Genomic DNA, 21,655 nt, shown 5'->3' with positions numbered 1-21,655 from the left:
CCCAGACCCCCTATGAATGGGGAGGGCAGAGTGACCCAGGACCCCTAGGGATGGGGGTGGGGAGAGTGGCCCAGGACCCCCTAGGGATGGGGGAGGGGAGAGTGACCCGGAAGCCCCTAGGGATGGGGGAGGGGAGAGTGACCCAGGACCCCCTAGGAATGGGGAGGGCAGAGTGACCCGGGACCCCCTAGGGATGGGGGAGGGTAGAGTAACCCAGGATCCCTAGGCATGGGGTTGGGGAGAGTGACCCGGAATCCCCTAGGAATGGGGGAGGGGAGAGTGGCCTGGTACCCCTAGGGATGGGGGTGGGGAGAATAACCCGGGACCCCTAGGGATGGGGTTGGGGAGAGTAACCCAGAAGCCCCGAGGGATGGGGGAGGGGAGAGTGACCCAGGACCCCTAGGGATGGGGGAGGGGAGTGACCTGGGACCCCTAGGGATTGAGGAGGTGAGTGACTCAGGACTTTTAGGGATGGAGTGGGCCCTGTGACTGAAGGTTGGACTTTGTAGCTGGGGTATGGGAAGTGTTTCCTGGTGCCCCCGTGAGGATCTTATTGCGGGTGGCAGGACGCCTAGGCAGTGGGTGTCTGCCTCTCTCTGGAGCCCTAATCACATGGAGGAGAGGGTCTAGTGACGAAGGGATAGTTACTCATGATGGGGGGTAGTTACTGGTGACAGGGGGATAGTTATAGGTGATGTGGGATAGTTACTGGTGATGGGAGATAGTTACTGGTGATGGGAGATAGTTACTGGTGATGGAAGGATAGTTACTGGTGATGGGGGATAGTTACTGGTGATGGAAGGATAGTTACTGGTGATGAGGGATAGTTACTGGTGGTGGGGGGTAGTTACTGGTGATGGGAGGATAGTTACTGGTGATGGGGGTTAGTTACTGGTGATGGGTAGTTAACTGGTGATGAGGGATAGTTACTGGTGGTGGGGGGTAGTTACTGGTGATGGGAGGATAGTTACTGGTGATGGGGGTTAGTTACTGGTGATGGTGGGATAGTTACTGGGTTTGATAATGGGGCATAGTTACTGGTGATGGGGGTAGTTACTGGTGATGTGGGGTAGTTACTGCTGATGAGGGATAGTTACTGGTGATGGGAGATAGTTACTGGTGATGGTGGGATAGTTACTGGGTTTGATGATGGGGCATAGTTACTGGTGATGGGGAGTAGTTACTGGTGATGAGGGATAGTTACTGGTGATGGGAGATAGTTACTGGTGATGAGGGATAGTTACTGGTGGTGGGGGGTAGTTACTGGTGGTGGGGGGTAGTTACTCGTGATGATGGGGCGTAGTTACTGGTGATGGGGGATAGTTACTGGTGATGTGAGGTAGTTACTGGTGATGGCAGAAAAGTTACTGGTGATGGTAGGGTAGTTACTGGTGGCCTATGGATAGTGCAGTGGGGCAGGAGTCTACTCTTGGGGACTAAGGACTGGAAGTCTGGTGCCATGGGAGGGGGGACGCCACGTGCCTGGTCCTAGTGACGGGGATGAGAGTGGTCGGGGTGCCTTACAGAAGGCAAGGGTCTCCATGATTGGGGGTGACAGGGCATAGGGCAGGGGTCTATGTGATCTGGGGTTGAGATCTGCAGGGCATGTCCAGGGCTTGGTGACTACTGCCCTGAAGACCAGGATGGGCATCAGGGCCAGGATCTGGGGACACCTTCAAGAGGTGAGGAGGGCTGAGGAGGATATAAGAGTTGAAGAAAGACAAAAGAAGAAAAGTAGCTTCACAGTGAAAGATGGGTTTATTTTGGAGAACAAGCCTGAGCGGGGCTTCTGGCTGAGTTAGGTTAGGAGCAGAACGTTCTCTCTTACAGACTAAGGGTATTTAAGGGTTTAGGAAGGGGAATCTTATCGCAGGCTCGGAATGTTTCTGTGTGAGGCAAAGTTGACTGAGGGGTTGGAATGTCTCTGGTCTGAAGGGAGGTTATCTTGAGCTTGGGATGCTTCTGGTCAGAGGCGGTTTATTTCAGGGTTTGACTGTTTTTGATCATGCTGACAGCCATTAGGCTGATGTTTTGGGGCTGGTTTTAGGCAGTTTTTAATCAAGGGAACTTAAAATGGCAGTGCTTGTCCAAGATGGCGGTGTGTGTCCAAGATGGTGTTGTGTGTCAAAGATGGCCACGCATGTCCAAGATGGCAGTGCTTGTCCAAGATGGTGTGTGTCCAAGATGGTGGTGCTTATCCAAGATGGTGGTGCTTATCCAAGATGGTGGTGTGTGTCCAAGATGGTGGTGCTTATCCAAGATGGTGGTGTGTGTCCAAGATGGTGGTGTGTGTCCAAGATGGTGGTGTTTATCCAGGATGGCGGTGTGTGTCCAACATGGCGGTGTGTGTCCAAGATGGCGGTGTGTGTCAAAGATGGCCATGCATGTCCAAGATGGCAGTGCTTGTCCAAGATGGTGTGTGTCCAAGATGGTGGTGCTTATCCAAGATGGCGGTGTGTGTCCAAGATGGTGGTGCTTATCCAAGATGGCGGTGTGTGTCCAAGATGGTGTGTCTCCAAGATGGTGGTGTTTATCCAGGATGGCGGTGTGCGTCCAAGATGGCGGTGTGTGTCCAAGATGGCAGTGTGTGTCCAAGATGGTGTGTCTCCAAGATGGTGGTGTTTATCCAGGATGGCGGTGTGTGTCCAAGATGGCGGTGTGTGTCCAAGATGGCGGTGTGTGTCCAAGATGGTGTTGTGTGTCAAAGATGGCCGTGCATGTCCAAGATGGCAGTGCTTGTCCAAGATGGTGTGTGTCCAAGATGGTGGTGCTTATCCAAGATAGTGGTGTGTGTCCACGATGGTGTGTGTCCAAGATGGTGGTGCTTATCCAAGATGGCGGTGCTTATCCAAGATGGCGGTGTGTGTCCAAGATGGTGTGTCTCCAAGATGGTGGTGCTTATCCAAGATGGCGGTGTGTGTCCAAGATGGCCATGCATGTCCAAGATGGCAGTGCTTGTCCAAGATGGTGTGTGTCCAAGATGGTGGTGCTTATCCAAGATGGTGGTGTGTGTCTAAGATGGTGTGTCTCCAAGATGGTGGTGTTTATCCAAGATGGCGGTGTGTGTCCAAGATGGCGGTGTGTGTCCAAGATGGTGTTGTGTGTCCAAGATGGTGTTGTGTGTCAAAGATGGCCGTGCATGTCCAAGATGGCGGTGTCTGTCCAAGATGGCGGTGTCTGTCCAAGATGGCGGTGTGTGTCCATGATGGCGGTGTCTGTCCAAGATGGCGGTGTCTGTCCAAGATGGCGGTGTGTGTCCAAGATGGCGGTGTCTGTCCAAGATGACGGTGTCTGTCCAAGATGGCGATGTGGTGTCCACGATGGCAGTGTGTGTCCACGATGGCGGTGTCTGTCCAAGATGGCGGTGTCTGTCCAAGATGGCGGTGTGTGTCCATGATGGCGGTGTGTGTCCCCGATGGCGGTGTGTGTCCAAGATGGCGGTGTGTGTCCAAGATGGCGGTGTGTGTCCACGATGGCGGTGTGTGTCCAAGATGGCGGTGTGTGTCCAAGATGGCGGTGTCTGTCCAAGATGGCGGTGTGTGTCCATGATGGCGGTGTCTGTCCAAGATGGCGGTGTCTGTCCAAGATGGCGGTGTGTGTCCAAGATGGCGGTGTCTGTCCAAGATGACGGTGTCTGTCCAAGATGGCGATGTGGTGTCCATGATGGCAGTGTGTGTCCACGATGGCGGTGTCTGTCCAAGATGGCGGTGTCTGTCCAAGATGGCGGTGTGTGTCCATGATGGCGGTGTGTGTCCCCGATGGCGGTGTGTGTCCAAGATGGCGGTGTGTGTCCAAGATGGCGGTGTGTGTCCACGATGGCGGTGTGTGTCCAAGATGGCGGTGTGTGTCCATGATGGCGGTGTCTGTCCAAGATGGCGGTGTGTGTCCAAGATGGTGATGTGGTGTCCAAGATGGCGATGTGGTGTCCAAGATGGCGGTGTGTGTCCAAGATGACGGTGTCTGTCCAAGATGGCGATGTGGTGTCCAAGATGGCGGTGTGTGTCCATGATGGCGGTGTGTGTCCAAGATGGCGGTGTGTGTCCATGATGGCGGTGTGTGTCCATGATGGCGGTGTGTGTCCAAGATGGCGGTGTGTGTCCAAGATGGAGGTGTGTGTCCATGATGGCGGTGTGTGTCCAAGATGGCGGTGTGTGTCCAAGATGGCGGTGTGTGTCCACGATGGCGGTGTCTGTCCAAGATGGAGGTGCGTGTGCACGATGGCGGTGTGTGTCCCAGATGGCAATGTGTGTCCCAGATGGCGATGCTTCTGCTCTGTCAGAGGGGAGACGCGGAATTCCCTGGGCCCTGGCAGGGTGTGGCAGGCAGGGGCAACCCCACTGGGGGCATTTACCACCATCATTCCTGACCCCACAGTCTCTGTGGGGGTCACTACCTCTAGGCCAGGCCTCCCCAGGGACGGTGTCATCTCTTCCTAGGTACCAGGGATTGATTTAGAGCCGTCATTGCTTCCCTTCCCACAGCCATCATTGCTGGCATTTTTCCTGAATTTCCTGTGGGCAGGATGGTTTTAGTACTCTGCCCTAACCTTCAGGTCTCCGGGAACCCTCTCACCCTGTTGGCTCGTGGGTTCAGGGCCCAAGTGAATACTTCTCTGCTGGCCTATTTGTTCCTGGCTTCTTCCTTTGCCAGCCTCTTCTGTTGAGAGCCAAGAAGGCCGCTGGTCAGTCCCCAGAGGCCCCTGGTGAGTCCCCGGCTCCCAGCCACACTTAGGGAAAGTCCTGGTGAGTCCCCAGCTCCCAGCCACACTTAGGGAAAGCTCTGCAGATGGATGAGCTCACCCGGGAGAGGGTCGGGGAGTATAGCAAACGTCTCCTGCAAACCTTGCACGTCCCACTCACTTTTCTCAGGGTCTTTTGTCGACCCTCCTGACCCCTTTCTCCTGTTGCAGGGTCTCAGGTTTGAGGTGTTCCCCTCCAAGTTTAAAGAGAAGCTGGACAAAGCCTCCTTCGCCACTCCATATGGATACGCCATGGAGAACGCCAAGCAGAAGGCCCTGGAGGTGGCCAACCGGATGCACCAGGCAAGGGGCCCCTGCCCTTCAGCCCTCATGAAAATTCCTTTGCTACGATGAGGGGATTTGCAGGTGGTAAATATACATGATACAAATAAACGTCATTCAGAAGATGCAATAGGTGCCACAGTTGAGTTATTACTATGTTATAATATAATGCAGTATTGCAAGGAACCTAATAGTATCATTTACGGTATAGAATTAATGTAGCTTATCTGTTACTATGTGTTATAATCTCTTGCAATTGATAGCATAGTGTCATTTATGATGTAGAATTAATGTAGCTTATCTATTACTATGTATTATAATCTCTTGTGGCCGGGCACGGTGGCTCATACCTATAATCCCAGCACTTTGGGAGGCCGAGGCGGGCGGATCATCTGAGGTCAGGAATTGAAGACCAGCCTGACCAACATGGTGAAACCCCGTCTCTACAAAAAATACAAAAATTAGCTGGGCGTGGTGGCGGGCGCCTGTAATCCCAGCTACTCGGGAGGCTGAGGCAGGACAATGGCATGAACCCGGGAGATGGAAGTTGCAGTGAGCTGAGAGCATACCACTGCACTCCAACCTGGGTGACAGAGCAAGACTTTGTGTCCAAAAAATAAAAAATTAAAACAAAAATTATCTTGCAATTAATATAATAGTCTCGTTGATGATATACAATTAATATAGCTTATCTATTACTATGTGTTATAATATTCTCTTGCAATTAATAGTATCATTTATGGTATACAGTTAATGTGCTGTATCTATTACTATGTGTTGTAATATTCTACAATTAATATAATAGTATTATTTATGATACAGAATTATGTAGCTTATTACTGTGCCACTAATATCAGATTGCAATTAATTAATATAACATGTTTTATTTTTTTTTTTTTTGAGACGGAGTCTCGCTCTGTCACCCAGGCTGGAGTGCAGTGCTGCTATCTCGGCTCACTGCAAGTTCCACCTCCCGGGTTCACCCCATTCTCCTGCCTCAGCTGCCCGAGGAGCTGGGACTACAGGCGCCCGCCACCACGCCCGGCTAATTTTCTTTTTGTATTTTTAGTAGAGACAGGGTTTCACTATATTAGCAAAGATGGTCTCGATCTCCTGACCTCGTGATCCACCCGCCTCGGCCTCCCAAAGTGCTGGGATTACAGGTGTGAGCCACCGCACCCGACCAACATCATTTATAATATAGAATTATGTAGTTTATCTGTTGCTATATGCTACAGTGCAATATACAATTATAATTAATATACTAGTATCATTTAGGATTTAAGATTCATGTAGCTTATCTGTTACTATGTTTGAATATTGCAATTAATACAGTAATATCAGTTACAACATAGAATTAACATCTATTACTATGTGTTGTGATACACAGAATGTCTGTTACTGTGTGACACTATGGAATATACTATGACAATTAATATAATTGTATCATAATGTACAATTATGTCATTTATCTGTTACTATATGCTCCTGTGTAATACACTATTATTTTAGTAGAGATAGGGCTTTACCATGTTGGCCAGGCTGGTCTGCAACTCCTGACCTCAGGTGATCCACCTGCCTCAGCCTCCCAAAGTGTTGGGATTACAGGCGTGAGCCACTGCTCCCCGCTGTAATACACTATTGTAATTAATACACTACTGTCATTTAGAATATAGAATTAATGTAGCTTAAGGCCGGGCACAGTGGCTCATGCTTGTAATCCCAGCACTTTGGGAGGCCGAGGCGGGTGGATCACGAGGTCAGGAGATCAAGACCACGGTGAAACCCCGTCTCTACTAAAAACACAAAAAATTAGCCGGGCGTGGTGGCGGGCACCTGTAGTCCCAGCTACTCGGAGAGGCTGAGGCAGGAGAATGGCGTGAACCCGGGAGGCGGAGCTTGCAGTGAGCCGAGATTGCGTCACTGCACTCCAGCCTGGGCGACAGAGCGAGACTCTGCCTCAAAAAAAAAAAAAAAAAAAAAAAAGAATTAATGTAGCTTATCAATTACTATGTGTTATATAATATATGACTCTAACATAACATCAGTCACAATATATAAAATTAACATAGCTATTACTGTGTGCTGTGTGTTGTAACGTGCTGTTACAATGAATATAATACTATCATTTAGGATACAGAGTTAACGTAGCTTCCCTGTTGCTGTGTGTTATCATGCAATACACCATTGCCATTAATATAAGAAATACATTAGAGGGCCGGGCGCAGTGGCTCATGCCTGTCATCCTAGCACTTTGGGAGGCCGAGGCAGGCGGATCACGAGGTCAGGAGTTCAAGACCATCCTGGCTCACACGGTGAAACCCCGTCTCTACTAAAAACACAAAAAATTAGCCGGGCGTGGTGGCAGGTGCCTGTAGTCCCAGCTACTCCAGAGGCTGAGGCAGGAGAATGGCGTGAACCCGGGAGGCGGAGCTTGCCGTGAGCCGAGGTCATGCCACTGCACTCCAGCCTGGGTGACAGAGTGAGACTCCGTCTCAAAAAAAAAAAAAAGAAAGAAATACATTAGCGATAAGGCTGTTGTGAGTAGTGCTGTGAAGAGAAGAATATTGATTGTGGGTTTTGGCAGTGCAGAGTTTACGGAGACCAGTGCTGGGGGGAGCTAAGGTCAAAGGTGCACGCAGATGTCCTGTGACTGCCTGTTGCTCTGAGGCTGAATTTTCAACCTGGATTTCTTTTATCGTCCTAAGTACCTTTTTCTTTTTCTTTCTTTCCTTTTTTTTTTTTTTTTTTTCTTTTTTTTTTGGAGACTGAGTCTCACTCTGTCACCCAGGGTGGAGTGCAATGGTGCAACCTTGGCTCACTGCAACCTCCGCCTCCCGGGTTCAAGAGATTCTGCTGCCTCAGCCTCCTGAGTAGCTGAGAGTACAGGTGCCTGACTAATATTTTGTATTTTTAGTAGAGACGGGGTTTCACCATCTTGGCCAGGCTGGTCTCGAACTCCTGATCTCAGGTGATCCACCCGCCTCGGCCTCCCAGAGTGCTAGGATGACAGGTGTGAGCCACTGCACCTAAGTACCTTTTTCTGAAATTACATTGAAGGTATCAAAAACCTTTTGGCCTTAATTCTGGGTAACTCAGGGAGGTTTGGGGCCCCTGAATCAAACTGTACGTGCCCCGCTGGAAGAGCAAGCTTACAGAACAGGCATTCTGTTTCCTGTACTGCCCGTGAGATGCTCCGTGAGTGCCTGACCCCGATCACGCAGCCCCTGTGGGCCCTGGCCTCACCCACGTTCCAGCCCCTGCCGGGCGACCACCTGGGGGACCCACTCGTGTCCTTGTCCATGACCTTCAGCACCCCCAGCTTCACCTTCCAAAGTGGGCCTGGCTTTGCCCCTGTGATGCTGTTTCACGCCCGTACCAGCGGGAAAAGTTCTCTGTGCGACCCACGGCATATCACCGCTAAACCAGAATCTGGCTTTCTTGCAGAAGGACCTGCGGACCCCCGACGTGGTCATTGGAGCGGACACAATCGTGGTGAGTGCAGCCAGCGTCGCTCCTTTCTAACGTCCGATTTGGTTTTCATCTGCCTGTTCTGGATGTTCCGGATTCCTCTGAAGACAGCAGTGGACTCGCTTCCAGAAACTCCCATCACCACCTACCAGCAGATGAGGGGCCTAAAGGCACGGGAAGGGGCCAGGGGCCGTGGCTCACCCCTGTCATCTCAGCATTTTGGGGGGCTGAGGCGGGCAGATCACCTTAGGTCATGAGTTCGAGATCAGCCTGACCAACATGGTAAAACCCCATCTCTACTGAAAATACAAAAATTAGCCAGACGTGGTGGCTAATTGATAGTATCATAAATGATACTATGTTATGAATTGCAAGAGAATATTATAACACATAGTAACAGATAAGCTACATTAATTCTGTCTAATATCGGATTGCAATTAATATAACATTTATAATATAGAATTATGTAGTTTATCTGTTGATATATGCTACAATGCGATATACAATTATAATTAATATACTACTATCATTTAAGATTTAAGATTCATGTAGCTTATCTGTTATTATGTTTGAATATAATATTGCAATTAATATAGTAATATCAGTGCATATCATAAATGATATGGAATACAGACTGCGCCTGTACTCCCAGGTACTCAGGAGGCTGAGGCAGGGGAATCGCTTGAACCCAGGAGGCGGAGGTTGCAGTGAGCCGAGATGGTGCCACTGCACTCCAGCCTGTGTGACAAGAGTGAGACTCTGCCTCAAAATAAAAAGACACGGGAAGGTACACAGTTCTGGAGGCTAGAAGCCACAAATCAGGGTGTCCGTAGGGTTTGTTCCTTCCAGAGGTACTGAGGAGAAGTTGGTCTTGGTCTGTCTCCAGCTCCTGGAGGCTGCTGGCAACCCCTTGTATCCTTTGGCTAATGGTCCTGTGGTTCCTATCTGTGCCTCCATCTCCATGTGGCCGTCTCCCCTCTGGGTGTCTGTGTCCAAATTTTCCCTCTTCTTCTTTTTTTTTCTTTTTCTTTTTTTTTTTTTTTTTTTTTGAGACAGAGTCTCACTGTGTTGCCCAGGCTGGATTACAGTGGTATGATCTTGGCTCACCGCGACCTCTGCCTCCCTGGTTCAAGCGATTCTCCTGCCTCCTGAGTAGCTGGGATTACAGGTGCCCGCCACCACGCCCGGCTAATTTTTGTATTTTTAGTAGAGACGGGGTTTCACCATGTTGGCCAGGCTGGACTCGAACTCCTGACCTCAAGTGATCCACCCGCCTCAGCCTCCCATAGTGCTGGGATGACAGGCTTGAGCCACGGCGCCCGGCTGAAATTTTCCCCTTCTTATAACAACACCACTCATAAACTGCCCACCCTAATTCTGTCCAACCGCATCTTAATTACATTGGCAAAGATCCATTTCTCTTTTCTTTCTGAGACAGAGTCTCACTCTGTCGCTGCAGCTGGAGTACAGCGGCATGATCTCAGCTCATGGCAACCTCCACCTCCCGAGTTTAAATGATTCTCCTGCCTCAGCCTCCCGAGTAGCAGGGACTACAGGTGCGTGCCACCACGCGTGGCTAATTTTTTGTATTTTTAGTAGAGACGGGGTTTCACCATATTGGACAGGATGGTCTCACACTGCTGACCTCGTGATCCGCCCACCTCGGCCTCCCAAAGTGCTGGGATTACAGGCGTGAGCCACCACGCCCGGCCCATGTCTTTTGTTTATAAGCCACCCAGTCTATGGTATTCTGTGATAGCAGCCTGAAATGGACTAAGACACCCCATAAGAAGAGGAGATGAGGACACAGACACACACGGAGGGACGACCCTGTGAGGACACAGGGAGAAGACGGCATCTCCAAGCCCAGGAGAGAGGCCTCAGGAGGAACCAGCCCTGCCCACACCTGGATCTCGCCCTTCCAGTCTCCACGACCATAGGAGAATAAACTTCTGTAGTTTAAGCCACCAGGGTTATAGGACTTTGCTATGGTGGCCCGGTCAGACTAATACATCTACTTTTAAGTACATACCCAAAAGGATTCAAAACAGGTGTTCCACCAAAAACTTCTACACGAATGTTCACAGCAGCACTATTCACAACAGCTAAAAGGCAGAAACAGCTTAACTGTCTGTCAGTGGATAAATGGGTAATTACAACATAGTCCATCCACACACAGTGGAATACTATGCAGCCATGAACAGGAACGAGGCTGGCCGGGCACGGTGGCTCACGCCTGTAATCCCAGCACTTTGGGAGGCCGAGGTGGGCAAATCACCTGAGGTCAGGAGTTCGAGAGCACCCTGGCCCAACAAGGCGAAACCCCGTCTGTACTAAAAATACAAAAATTAGCTGGGCGTGGTGGTGGGCGCCTGTAATCCCAGCACTTTGGGAGGCCGAGGCAGGTGGATCACGAGGTCGAGAGATCAAGACCATCCTGGCTACCACGGTGAAACCCTGTCTCTACTAAAAATACAAGAAATTAGCCGGGCATGGTGGCGGGCACCTATAGTCCCAGCTACTCGGGAGGCTGAGGCAGGAGAATGGCGTGAACCCAGGAGGCAGAGTTTGCAGTGAGCCAAGATTGTGCCACTGCACTCCAGCCCGGGCGGCAGAGCGAGACTCCGTCTCAAAAAATAAATAAATAAATAATAATGAAAATTAGCTGGGCATGGTGGTGGTGCACACCTGTAATCCCAGCTACATGGGAGGCTGAGGCAGGAGAATCGCTTGAACCCTGGAGGCGGAGGTTGCGGTGAGCCGAGACTGCGCCACTGCACTCCATCCTGGGCAAGAGAGTGAGACTCCATCTCAAAAGAAAAAAAAAAAAAAAGGAACAAGGCTGCGAAACAGACTGCAACATGGATGAACGTTGAGGACGTCACACTCAGTGACAGAATCCAGCCACGGAGGACCACGCATTGCCGGATTGCATTACTACGCCATGTCTGCAACAGGCAAACGCACAGTGAAAGAAAGAGGATGGGCGGTTACCAGGATCTGGGGAGGGGCCTTGGGGAGGGACAGCTGCGTGGGGACAGGGTCTCCTTCTGGAGTGAACAGAACATTCTGGAACCAGAACATTCTGGAACCAGGCAGGTAGTGGTGGTACAACATGATAACTCCGGTTAGTTGTTTGAAACGGCGACTCAGGACGTGTCAACTTCATTTCCATAAAGAAGTGACTTCTGTGAATGGGACTGTGGGGCTTGCACAGGCCTGACTTCGGCAGGGGAACCAACTCCCTCCGTTCCCTTCCTCTCGCAGACGGTCGGGGGGCTGATTCTGGAGAAGCCGGTGGACAAGCAGGACGCCCACAGGATGCTGTCCCTGTAAGCACCGTGTTGGCCTCAGAGCCGTCTCGGGTTCTGGGCCTCAGAGTAGCTGTGATATCCGGCCGGGTGTCCCGGGGAGCAGGGTGGATCTGTCTCAGCTCTGCCGTCCGAGCTTTTTGGTCTGTGCTCGTCTGTCTGAGCTGTGCTGTCTCGGGTGCGCTGTGTGAGCTCATCTGTCTGAGCTGTGCTGTGTGAGCTCTGCTGTGTGAGTTGCGCTGTCTGAGCTGTGCTGTGTGACCTGTGCTGTGTGAGCTGTGCTGTGTGACCTGTGCTGCCTGAGCTGTGCTGTGTGAGCTGTGCTGTCTAAACTGCTCCATAAGCGGTGCTGTCTGAGCTGTGCTGTGTGAGCTGTGCTATGTGAGCTATGCTGTGTGAGCTGTGCTGTCTGACCCCTGCTGTCTGAGCCGTGCTGTGTGAGCTGTGTTGTCTGAGCCCTGCTCTCTGAGCTATGTAGGGAGGCAGGCACTATCCCTCCATGCTCATCCTTGTCTAGGATTCTGCAGCACTGATCCCAGAGTGTCTCATGCCCACTGCAGACTGTTGGGGTCACGAGAAGTTGGCGGTGCCCTGTTCTTCCCACTGGGCGTCCTGGATCTGATCCCATAGCCTGGCACCTCATTGCCATCCCAGGACATGGAAGAGACGCACCCCCCGCCTGCCATAGGCCCAGCTGAGAGCTGCCTGGCCTGGGGCCTCCCGTCAGGACCACTGCTGGTGGGATTTGTGACCCCTTCCCCGGCCTCTCCGTAAAGGTTTCCCTGGAGACCCCACAGCAGGACGATCGGGGAGAAGAGGTTGGGGACGGAGCCAGGACCAAGGACGCCTTGCTGCCTCCCTGGTTTTGAGAAACTCGTTTTGTAGCTCCCACGGGTCACAGCACGGTCACGTGGTCACCGGTTGTGTCTTGCAGGTTGAGCGGGAGAGAACACAGCGTGTTCACAGGCGTCGCGATTGTCCAGTGCTCCAGCAAAGGTAACCGCGGCCCGGGGATCGGGTTCCCCCAGAGGCCGCGACAAGAACCTGGGACATTCTCGGGACCCTGGGCTTGAGGGGGGAGGAGGACAGTTGCCCACCCCCATCCCCAGAGGGGTTTGTGCCTATGTCCTGCTTGAGAAAAGTTGTCGGTGAATTTGGAAGTGTGTAGGACAAAGGAAGATGTGTGGTTTGTCTTTTTCTTCTTTTTTTTTTTTTTGAGATGGAGTCTCGCTCTCTTACCCAGGCTGGAGTGCAGTGGCACGATCTCAGCTCACTGCAACCTCTGCCTCCCAAGTTCAAGTGATCCTTCTGCCTCAGTAGCTGGGATTACAGGCACCTGCCACCATGGCCGGCTAATTTTTGTATTTTTAGTACAGACGGGGTTTCTCCATGTTGGTCAGGCTGGTCTCGAACTCCTGACCTGAGGTGATCCATCCCCCTCAGCCTCCCAAAGTGCTGGGATTACAGGCGTGAGCCACCATGCCTGGCCTATTTTGCCATTTTCTTTTTTTTTTTTTTGAGACGGAGTCTCACTCTGTCACCCAGGCTGGAGTGCAGATGTGCAATCTGAGCTCACTGCAACCCCCGCCTCCTGGGTTCAAGCAATTCTCCTGCCTCAGCCTCCTGAGTAGCTGGGATTATAGGTGCCTGCCACCGTGCCTGGTTAACTTCTGTATTTTTAATAGAGACGGGTTTCACCACATTGGTCAGGCTGGTCTCGAACTCTTGACCTCAGGTGATCCACCGGCCTCAGCCTCCCAAAGTGCTGGGATTACAGGCGTGAGCTACTGTGCCCGGCCTTTCTTTTTCTTTTTCTTTTTTTTTTTTTTTTTTTGAGACAGGGTCTCCCTCTGTCACCCAGGCTGGAGTGCAGTGGTGTGATCATAGCTCACTGCAGCCTCAACCTCCTGGGCTCCAGCGATCCTCCTGTCTCAGCCTCTAGAGTCACAGAGACTACAGGCACATGCCACCACACCTGGCTCATAGGTGGGGTCTTGCTATGTTGCCCAGACTGGTCTGGAACTCCTGGGCTGAAGAAATCCTCCCATCTCAGCCTCCCAAAGTGCTGGGACTGCAGGTGTGCACCAACCCATTCCCAGCTTGTTGGCGGACACCAGGAGGCATCGTAGAATTCAGTCAGTTCTGACACTAGCCGTCGCAGTTAGCGCAGACCCCACAGGTGAAGGGCGGGGTTCCATGGGACCTCCCCGCGAAGACGCCAGCCCCATATCCCTGGGCACACCTGTACTTTTCTGACCTACCTGCTGCTCACTGGGGGTTCCTCGAAGCACCTGCTCAGGTTGGGTCATCTGCTCGAGGGGCTCACAGAACTCAGGGCAGCACTTTCCTTCCCAGGTTGTGCGTTTGTGACGAAGGAGCAGGTCAGGGAGTGTCAGACAGAAGCCAGGCACAGTGCAGGGTGCCGGGTGCAGGAGGTATGCAGCCTCCATGCCCACCGTGGCACAGCTCCCCCCACACCCTGACGTGTTCACCCACCAGAAGCTCCCTGAACCCTGTCCTTCTGGGTCTCTCTTTTGAGACGGAGTCTCGCTGTGTCGCCCAGGCTAGAGTGCACTGGCGCCATCTCGGCTCACTGCAAGCTCTGCCTCCCAGGTTCACGCCATTCTCCTGCCTCAGCCTCCCGAGTAGCTGGGACTGCAGGCGCCCGCCACCACACCTGGCTGATTTTTTCTATTTTTTTTTTTTTTAGTAGAGACAGGGTTTCACCGTGTCAGCCACGATGGTCGTGATCTCGTGACCTCATGATCCGCCCGCCTCGGCCTCCCAAAGTGCTGGGATTACAGGCGTGAGCCATCGCGCCCGGCCCCTTCTCGGTCTCTTAAAAGGCCAGGATTAATCACATCAGCCGCTACTGGGGGGCAAACTCCATCTGCCAAACCTCCCACCCGCAAATCCCTGGCAGGTTCCCAATGACAACCAGAGCCTGCCCTTTCCCAAAGTTCCCTCATTAACATAAGCTCCCCTGTGGATGAAGGGGTTTGTCACCACACAGCAAAACGCCTGCTTTCGCTCCTGTCACTCAACAGATTTCCCGGGATTCGGGGGCTCTGTGTCCGGACCCTGAGGCAGAGACCAAACATCTTTTATTATTTAGAGACAGAGTCTCACTCTGTCACCCAGGCTGCAGTGCAGTGGTGTGATCTCGGCTCACTGCAACCTCCGCCTCCCGGGTTCAAGCGATTCTCCTGCCTCAGCCTCCCAAGTAGCTGGAATGACAGGCACCTGCCACCACACCCAGCTAATTTTTATATTTTTAGTGGAGATGGGGTTTGGCCAGGCTGATCTTGAACCCCTGGCCTCTGGTGATCCACACCCGCCTCGGCCTTCCAAAGTGCTGTTTGTTTGTTTGTTTGTTTTTAGAGGCGGAGTCTCGCTCTGTTGCCCAGGCTGGAGTGCAGTGGGGCGATCTCGGCTCACTGCAAGGTCTGCCTCCTGGGTTCACCTCCACTTCACCTGGAGGTTCACCATTCTCCTGCCTCAGCCTCCTGAGTAGCTGTGACTACAGGCACCCGCCACCACGCCCGGCTAATTTTTTTTGCATTTTTAGTAGAGACGGGGTTTCACCACATTAGCCAGGCTGGTCTCAAACTCCTGACCTCGTGATCCGCCCGCCTTGGCCTCCCAAAGTGCTGGGATTACAGGCGTGAGCCACTGCGCCTGGCCCCTTTCTCTCTTTTCTTGTCTGAAATAAACCTTATTCTCCCATGAACCATCCATATCTGAACTGTGTGCTACGCTCGAGTACACAGCTCCACAGCACAGCCATGCAGCTGTCAGGGCACGGAGGTGACAAGCTGGCGTCCACGCTCATCCCCGGGGCTCTGTCCTTGCAGACCATCAGCTGGACACCAGGGTCTCGGAATTCTACGAGGAAACGAAGGTGAAGTTCTCGGAGCTGTCTGAGGAGCTTCTCTGGGAATACATCCACAGTGGGGAGCCCATGTGAGTCTCGGGGGCGGTGGGGGGATGGGGGACACGCATGGAAGCCTGGCCACCCTCACACATGGGGTGTCCCACCCAGCCTTTGGGAAAGAAGGAGGCCCTGCTGCTGAGGCAGAGGGAGAGTCGCCCGCCTCAGAAGCACAAACCCTTCACCACCACACTGATCCATGGAGGCTCAAAGAGCCAAACTCCCAGGACAGAGAGGGGCAGGGTGGGAGCCAACGCTGGGCTGCGGTGAGGACTGGGGAGGCGCTGGGCGGGGGTACAGAAGTTCACGTGGTGGGAGGAGGAGACCCCGGTGGTCTGTGCCCAGGACGCTGGCTGCAATTAGCACGAATAAACTGTGTGATGCAAACTCACCCTAAGAGGTGATCCTGTCATCCCTTCCAAAGATCGGTGAGCGTGGGAGCTATGCCTGCACCCATCAGCTTCACTTCATCATCCACCATTTGCATTTATATGTATTATATTTATCTACATCATATATAATGTCTACATAATTATACATTATATCATGTAACATGATATAATTATATTTGCAATTATATATAATTTATGTATTCCACATTATAGATTCTATTAATTATATATAATTATACATTATACAAATTATACATTATATATTTATATTATATACTGTAATAGATTATACTGTAATATATATAACCATATTACATCTAGATTATAATATAGATTATATATTAATTTGATTGATATTTAATGATTAATTTTTAATGATTAATTTTAATATTAAGTAATGATTAATATTAATGTAATATGATTATATACCATTATAATAGATACTGTTATAATAGATTATATGATAGGTTATATAACTGTTAGATTATATAATAGGTACTGTTATAATAGATTATAAAATAATTGATTATATATTATAATAAAATATAATTATATATTATATAATTATATATTATATGATTTATATATAGTATAATTATATATTATATAATATACTTATATAATATAGAATTATATATATGAATAGGATATAGATAATATATAATATGTATTAAGTATGACTAATATGTAACTGCATATTAATACATATTACATAATTAGTATAAATTGTGTGATTATATGTAAATTATATATTAATTAAATATATGTAATTATACATATTATATATAACATAATGTATTATGTGTTATATAAATATATAATTATATAAAATATATTTTCATATTATAAAAGTATATAAAATATATAAATATATGTATATAAATACATTTGCATAAAATGTTTATTTCATATATTTATATAAATAATTTTGTTATTTTTTTTTTGAGACAGGGTCTCACTCTGTCACCCAGGCTGGAGTGCAGCGGCACAGTCATAGCTCACTGCAGCATCAACCTCTCGAGTCAAAATGATCCTCTCACCTCAGCCCCTCTAGTGGCTGGGTGTACAGACGCATACCACCACACCTGGCTAATTGTTTTTTTTTTGTTTTTTTTTTTTTTTGAGACAGAGTCTCGCTGTCTCCCAGGCTGGAGTGCAGTGGCGCGATCTCGGCTCACTGCAAGCTCCGCCCCTCGGGGTTCACGCCATTCTCCTGCCTCAGCCTCCCGAGTAGCTGGGACTACAGGCGCCCGCCACCACGCCTGGTGAATTTTTTATTTTTAGTAGAGAAGGGGTTTTGCCATGTTGGCCAGGCTGGTCTCGAACTCCTGACCTCAGGTGATCTGCCTGTCTCAGCCTCCCGAAGCGCTGGGAGCCACCGCGCCCAGCCCAACACCTGAACTTTCATACATACTTTAAATGTTTATATACATTTAAAGAAAGATGCCGGGCGCAGTGGCTCACGCCTGTAATCCCAGCACTTTGGGAGGCCGAGGCGGGTGGATCACGAGGTCAGGAGATCGAGACCATCCTGGCTAACACAGTGAAACCCCGTCTCTACTAAAAATACAAAAAAAAAAATTAGCTGGGCGCAGTGGCGGGCGCCTGTAGTCCCAGCTACTAGGGAGGCTGAGGCAGGAGAATGGTGTGAACCCGGGAGGTGGAGCTTGCAGTGAGCCGAGATTGCGCCACTGCACTCCAGACTGGGCGACAGAGCGAGACTCCGTCTCAAAAAAAAAAAAGACAGGCCGGGCACAGTAGCTCAAGCCAAGACGGGAGGATCACTTGAGCCCAGGAGTTCGAGACCAGCCTGAGCAACACGGCGAAACCCCATCTTTACAAAAAATGATAAAACTAGCTGAGAGTGTTGACACACATCTACGTGTGTCCCTGCTACATGGGAGGCTGAGGTTAGAGCATTTGAGCCCAGAATTTTGAGGGAGCAGTGAAGCAAGAATGTACCATTGCACTTCAGCCTGAACAACAGAGACCCTGTCTTGAAAAAAAATAAATAGATAAAATAAGAAAAAGAGGGCCAGACGCGGTGGTTCATGCCTGTAATCCCAGCACTTTGGGAGGCCGAGGCAGGCGGATCACCTGAGGTCTGGAGTTTGAGACCATCGTGGCCAAACATGGTGAAACCCCATCTCCACTAAAAATACAAAAATTAGCCACGTGTGGTGGCAGGTGCCTGTAATGCCAGCTACCCAGCAGGCTGAGACAAGAGAACCGCTTGAACCCAGCAGGTGGAGGTTGCAGTGAGCCGAGATTGTGTCACTGCACTCCAGACTGGGCAACAGAGCAAGACTCTGTCTTTTAAAAAAAAAAAAAAAAAAAGTGAGACGGGAGAAGAAGCTCAAGGCTCTTTACAGCCTGTTGACTGTGGTTTAGAGGAACAGTGTGTCTTACTGGAAAATTGCCAGCACACCAGATCTGAAGTATTCTCCTGGGTTCAAGTGATTCTCCTGTCTCAGCCTCCTGGGTAGCTGGGATCATAGGCACCAGCCACAATGCCCAGCTAATTTTTGTGTTTTTAGTAGAGACAGGGTTCACCGTGTTAGCCAGGATGGCCTTGATCTCCCGACCTTGTGATCCGCCCGCCTCGGCCTCCCAGCCGTGAAATTTTCAGACCCAGAAACTTTTCTCCCCATTGTCACCTCTTCCCTTCCCCTGCCCACCCAGGGACAAAGCTGGCGGCTATGGGATCCAGGCCTTGGGCGGCATGCTGGTGGAATCTGTACACGGGGACTTCCTGAACGTGGTGGGATTCCCGCTGAACCACTTCTGCAAGCAGCTGGTGGAGCTCTACTACCCACCCCGCCTGGAGGACCCTCGGCAGCGTGTCAACTACGACTCCATCCCGACCGTGGACACCTTTGAAGATCTCAGTGACGTGGAGCGGGGCGGCTCAGAGCCTGCTCAGAGGGACACGGGCAGCCGCGATGAGAAGGCCGACGCGGGAGCGATGGGACAGGGCATGGCAGAGGCTGAGTGTCACAGGACTCGGGAGACCCTGCCTCCGTTCCCGACACGCCTCCTGGAGCTGATTGACGGCTTTAAACTATCGAAGGTACCTGTGTCTGTCTCCTCAGGCCGCATTTCACAAATGACCCTACACACTGGGCTTAAATCAAAGGGAATTTACTTCTCACAGTCCTGGAGGCTGGCAGTCTGAGGTCAAGTTGTATCAGGGCCACGCTTTCTCCGAAAGTTCTAGGAGAGGGTCCTTCCTGCCTCTCCTAGCTCCTGGGGGCTCCAGGCATCGCTGGGCTTGTGGCTGCATCACTCCAGTGTCTGCCACCTCCTCCACGTGGCCTTCTCCTCTGTGTCTGTGTCTCCTCTTCTCTTAGAAGGACAGCTGTCATTGGATTTTGAGGTCTCCCTAATCCACTGACTCCAACTCATCTGAAGTCCCATAGCTTACGTCTGCAAAGACCCTTTTTTCTTTTTGTTTTTGAGACGGAGTCTGGCTCTGTCATCCAGGCTGGAGTGCAGTGGCATGATCTCGGCTCACTGCAACCTCTACCTCCCGGATTCAAGCGATTCTCCTGCCTCAGCCTCCTGCATAACTGGTCCTCCTGAAAGATCTTTCTGTAGCCTGATCCCCAGAATCTGTGAATGGGCCCTTGTTTTAAAAAGGGGTCTTGGCAGATGTAATTAAGAATCTCAAGAGGAGATCCTGAGGAGCCTCCTGATTACAGGCACCCACCACCAAGCCCGGCTAATTTTTGTATATTTAGTAGAGATGGGGTTTCACTGTGTTGGCCAGGCTGGTCTCGAACTCCTGACCTCAGCTGATCCACCCCCCCCCCCTCAGCCTCCTAAAGTGCTGGGATTACAGGTGTGAGCTACTGCACCCAGCCTGAGGCCCCATCTTGGAGCTGTTCTGTTCAGGGGCCCCTCTCGGTGGCAGCCTAGAAGGGATGCAGCCCTCCCAACACCAGGGGTCCCTCACAGGGCGTCCTCTGGGAAGCAGAGATGGGGCTGTCAGGTGCAGGAGGGGCGCAGGTTTGGAGACAGGGAGACAGGGAGACCGGGCTGACGACACTGCCTGTCATTCATCATCAGGAGAGAGAATATGCAGTGAATAAGGAATAAAGGTGGTTACGGCACATTCCATCTGTGTCTCTAATTTACCAAGCGGTGATTATTAAACCACCACCAGGTGGCTTATAAATAACAGACACTGATTCTCCCACAGTCCTGGCGGCTGGAAGTCCAGTATCAACATGTGGGCAGGGCTGGTTCCTCCTGAGGCCTCTCTCCTGGGCTTGGAGACGCCGTCTTCTCCCTGTGTCCTCACAGGGTCATCCTTCTGTGTGTGTCTGTGTCCTCATCTCCTCTTCTTATGAGATGTCTTAGTCCATCTCAGGCTGCTGTCCCACAATACCATAGACGGGGTGACTTATAAACAACAGATGAGTCTTCCACAGTCCTGGCGGCTGGAAGTCCAGTATCAACATGTGGGCAGGGCTGGTTCCTCCTGAGGCCTCTCTCCTGGGCTTGGAGACACCATCTTCTCCCTGTGTCCTCACAGGGCCGTCCCTCCGTGTGTGTCTGTGTCCTCATCTCCTTTTCTTATAGGGACCCCAGTCCTATTGGATTAGGGTCCACCCAAATGACTTCATTTTACCTGAATCACTTCTTTAAAACCCTGCCTACAAATACAGTCACATCCTGAGGGACTGGGGGGATTAGGGGTTCAACATATGGGTTTTGAACTCAGCCCATATCTGCAGCACGTTGATTTTTCTCCCATGGGCTGGTTTTTCTGCATGATATTCGTTGATGTGCTTTTACCTTGTGTACGCCTTGTTTTATAGTTGGGGATTTGACCTATAAATCCCCACCGTTCTCTGTGAAAGAAGGCTCAGTGGCCAAGTTGTATACTTTCGACAACGTTGGCCTCCATCTTTTGGGTCTGTGGGAGTAAAAAGTACTTGACAAGTGACTTAATGAGTCTCTCTGCACTTGTTTTTAACAGGCCTTATTCACCGCTTGCAAGCTGAAGGTGTTTGATTTGTTAAAAGATGAAGCACCCCAGAAGGCTGCGGATATTGCCAGCAAAGTGGACACCTCTGCGTGTGGAACGGAGAGGCTTCTGGACATCTGTGCTGCCATGGGCGTCCTGAAGAAGACAAAACAAGGTGACAGGACCCAGCGGGTTTTGCTCTGATAATCTTTGCAGGTGGAAGTCACTGAGGGAAGGTGACCTGGATCCTGGGCAGAGCGAGGAAGGAGGGCCAGACCTTCTGTCCCTCTGCCCTCAGGAATGCTGCTTTTCCCAAAAGGGTGAGAAGCAGAGGGTGAACGACAGAGAGGGAACAGTGGCGGCCGTGAGCACATAGGAGAAGCGCAACCTCCTTATGGGCTGTAGTCTCAAAGGGGCTGTATCAGTCCGTGTTCTCCTGAGAAACAGAACCCAATAGGGTGCACACAGATGTTGATTTACTTGCTTATTTATTTTTATAGACAGATAAGGTGGATGGATGGGTAGACAGATACACAGATAGATGATAAATGCATAGGT

General features: G+C 50.8%; 1 protein-coding gene across 7 annotated transcripts in view; it reads left to right on the top strand.

Moving 5' to 3' along the window:
* ASMTL (acetylserotonin O-methyltransferase like) overlaps window positions 1-21,655 on the top strand; it is a 47,758-nt gene that overhangs the window by 1,441 nt on the left and 24,662 nt on the right. For 4 of the 7 annotated variants that reach the window (XM_063635482.1, XM_063635481.1, XM_055269675.2 and 1 more), the window contains exons 2-8: window positions 4,910-5,041; window positions 8,468-8,515; window positions 11,759-11,823; window positions 12,737-12,798; window positions 15,657-15,765; window positions 18,808-19,195; window positions 21,110-21,272. In XM_063635482.1, the coding sequence (XP_063491552.1) occupies window positions 4,910-5,041; window positions 8,468-8,515; window positions 11,759-11,823; window positions 12,737-12,798; window positions 15,657-15,765; window positions 18,808-19,195; window positions 21,110-21,272 (967 nt within the window). The remainder of the gene's footprint in view (window positions 1-4,909; window positions 5,042-8,467; window positions 8,516-11,758; window positions 11,824-12,736; window positions 12,799-15,656; window positions 15,766-18,807; window positions 19,196-21,109; window positions 21,273-21,655) is intronic. The other 3 variants (XM_063635483.1, XM_055269676.2, XM_063635484.1) reach the window with 2 other exon arrangements.

This window comes from Symphalangus syndactylus, chromosome Y (genome assembly GCF_028878055.3).
Source record: "Symphalangus syndactylus isolate Jambi chromosome Y, NHGRI_mSymSyn1-v2.1_pri, whole genome shotgun sequence".
NCBI lineage: Eukaryota > Metazoa > Chordata > Mammalia > Primates > Hylobatidae > Symphalangus > Symphalangus syndactylus.
This window is presented reverse-complemented; position numbering and strand designations above follow the sequence as displayed.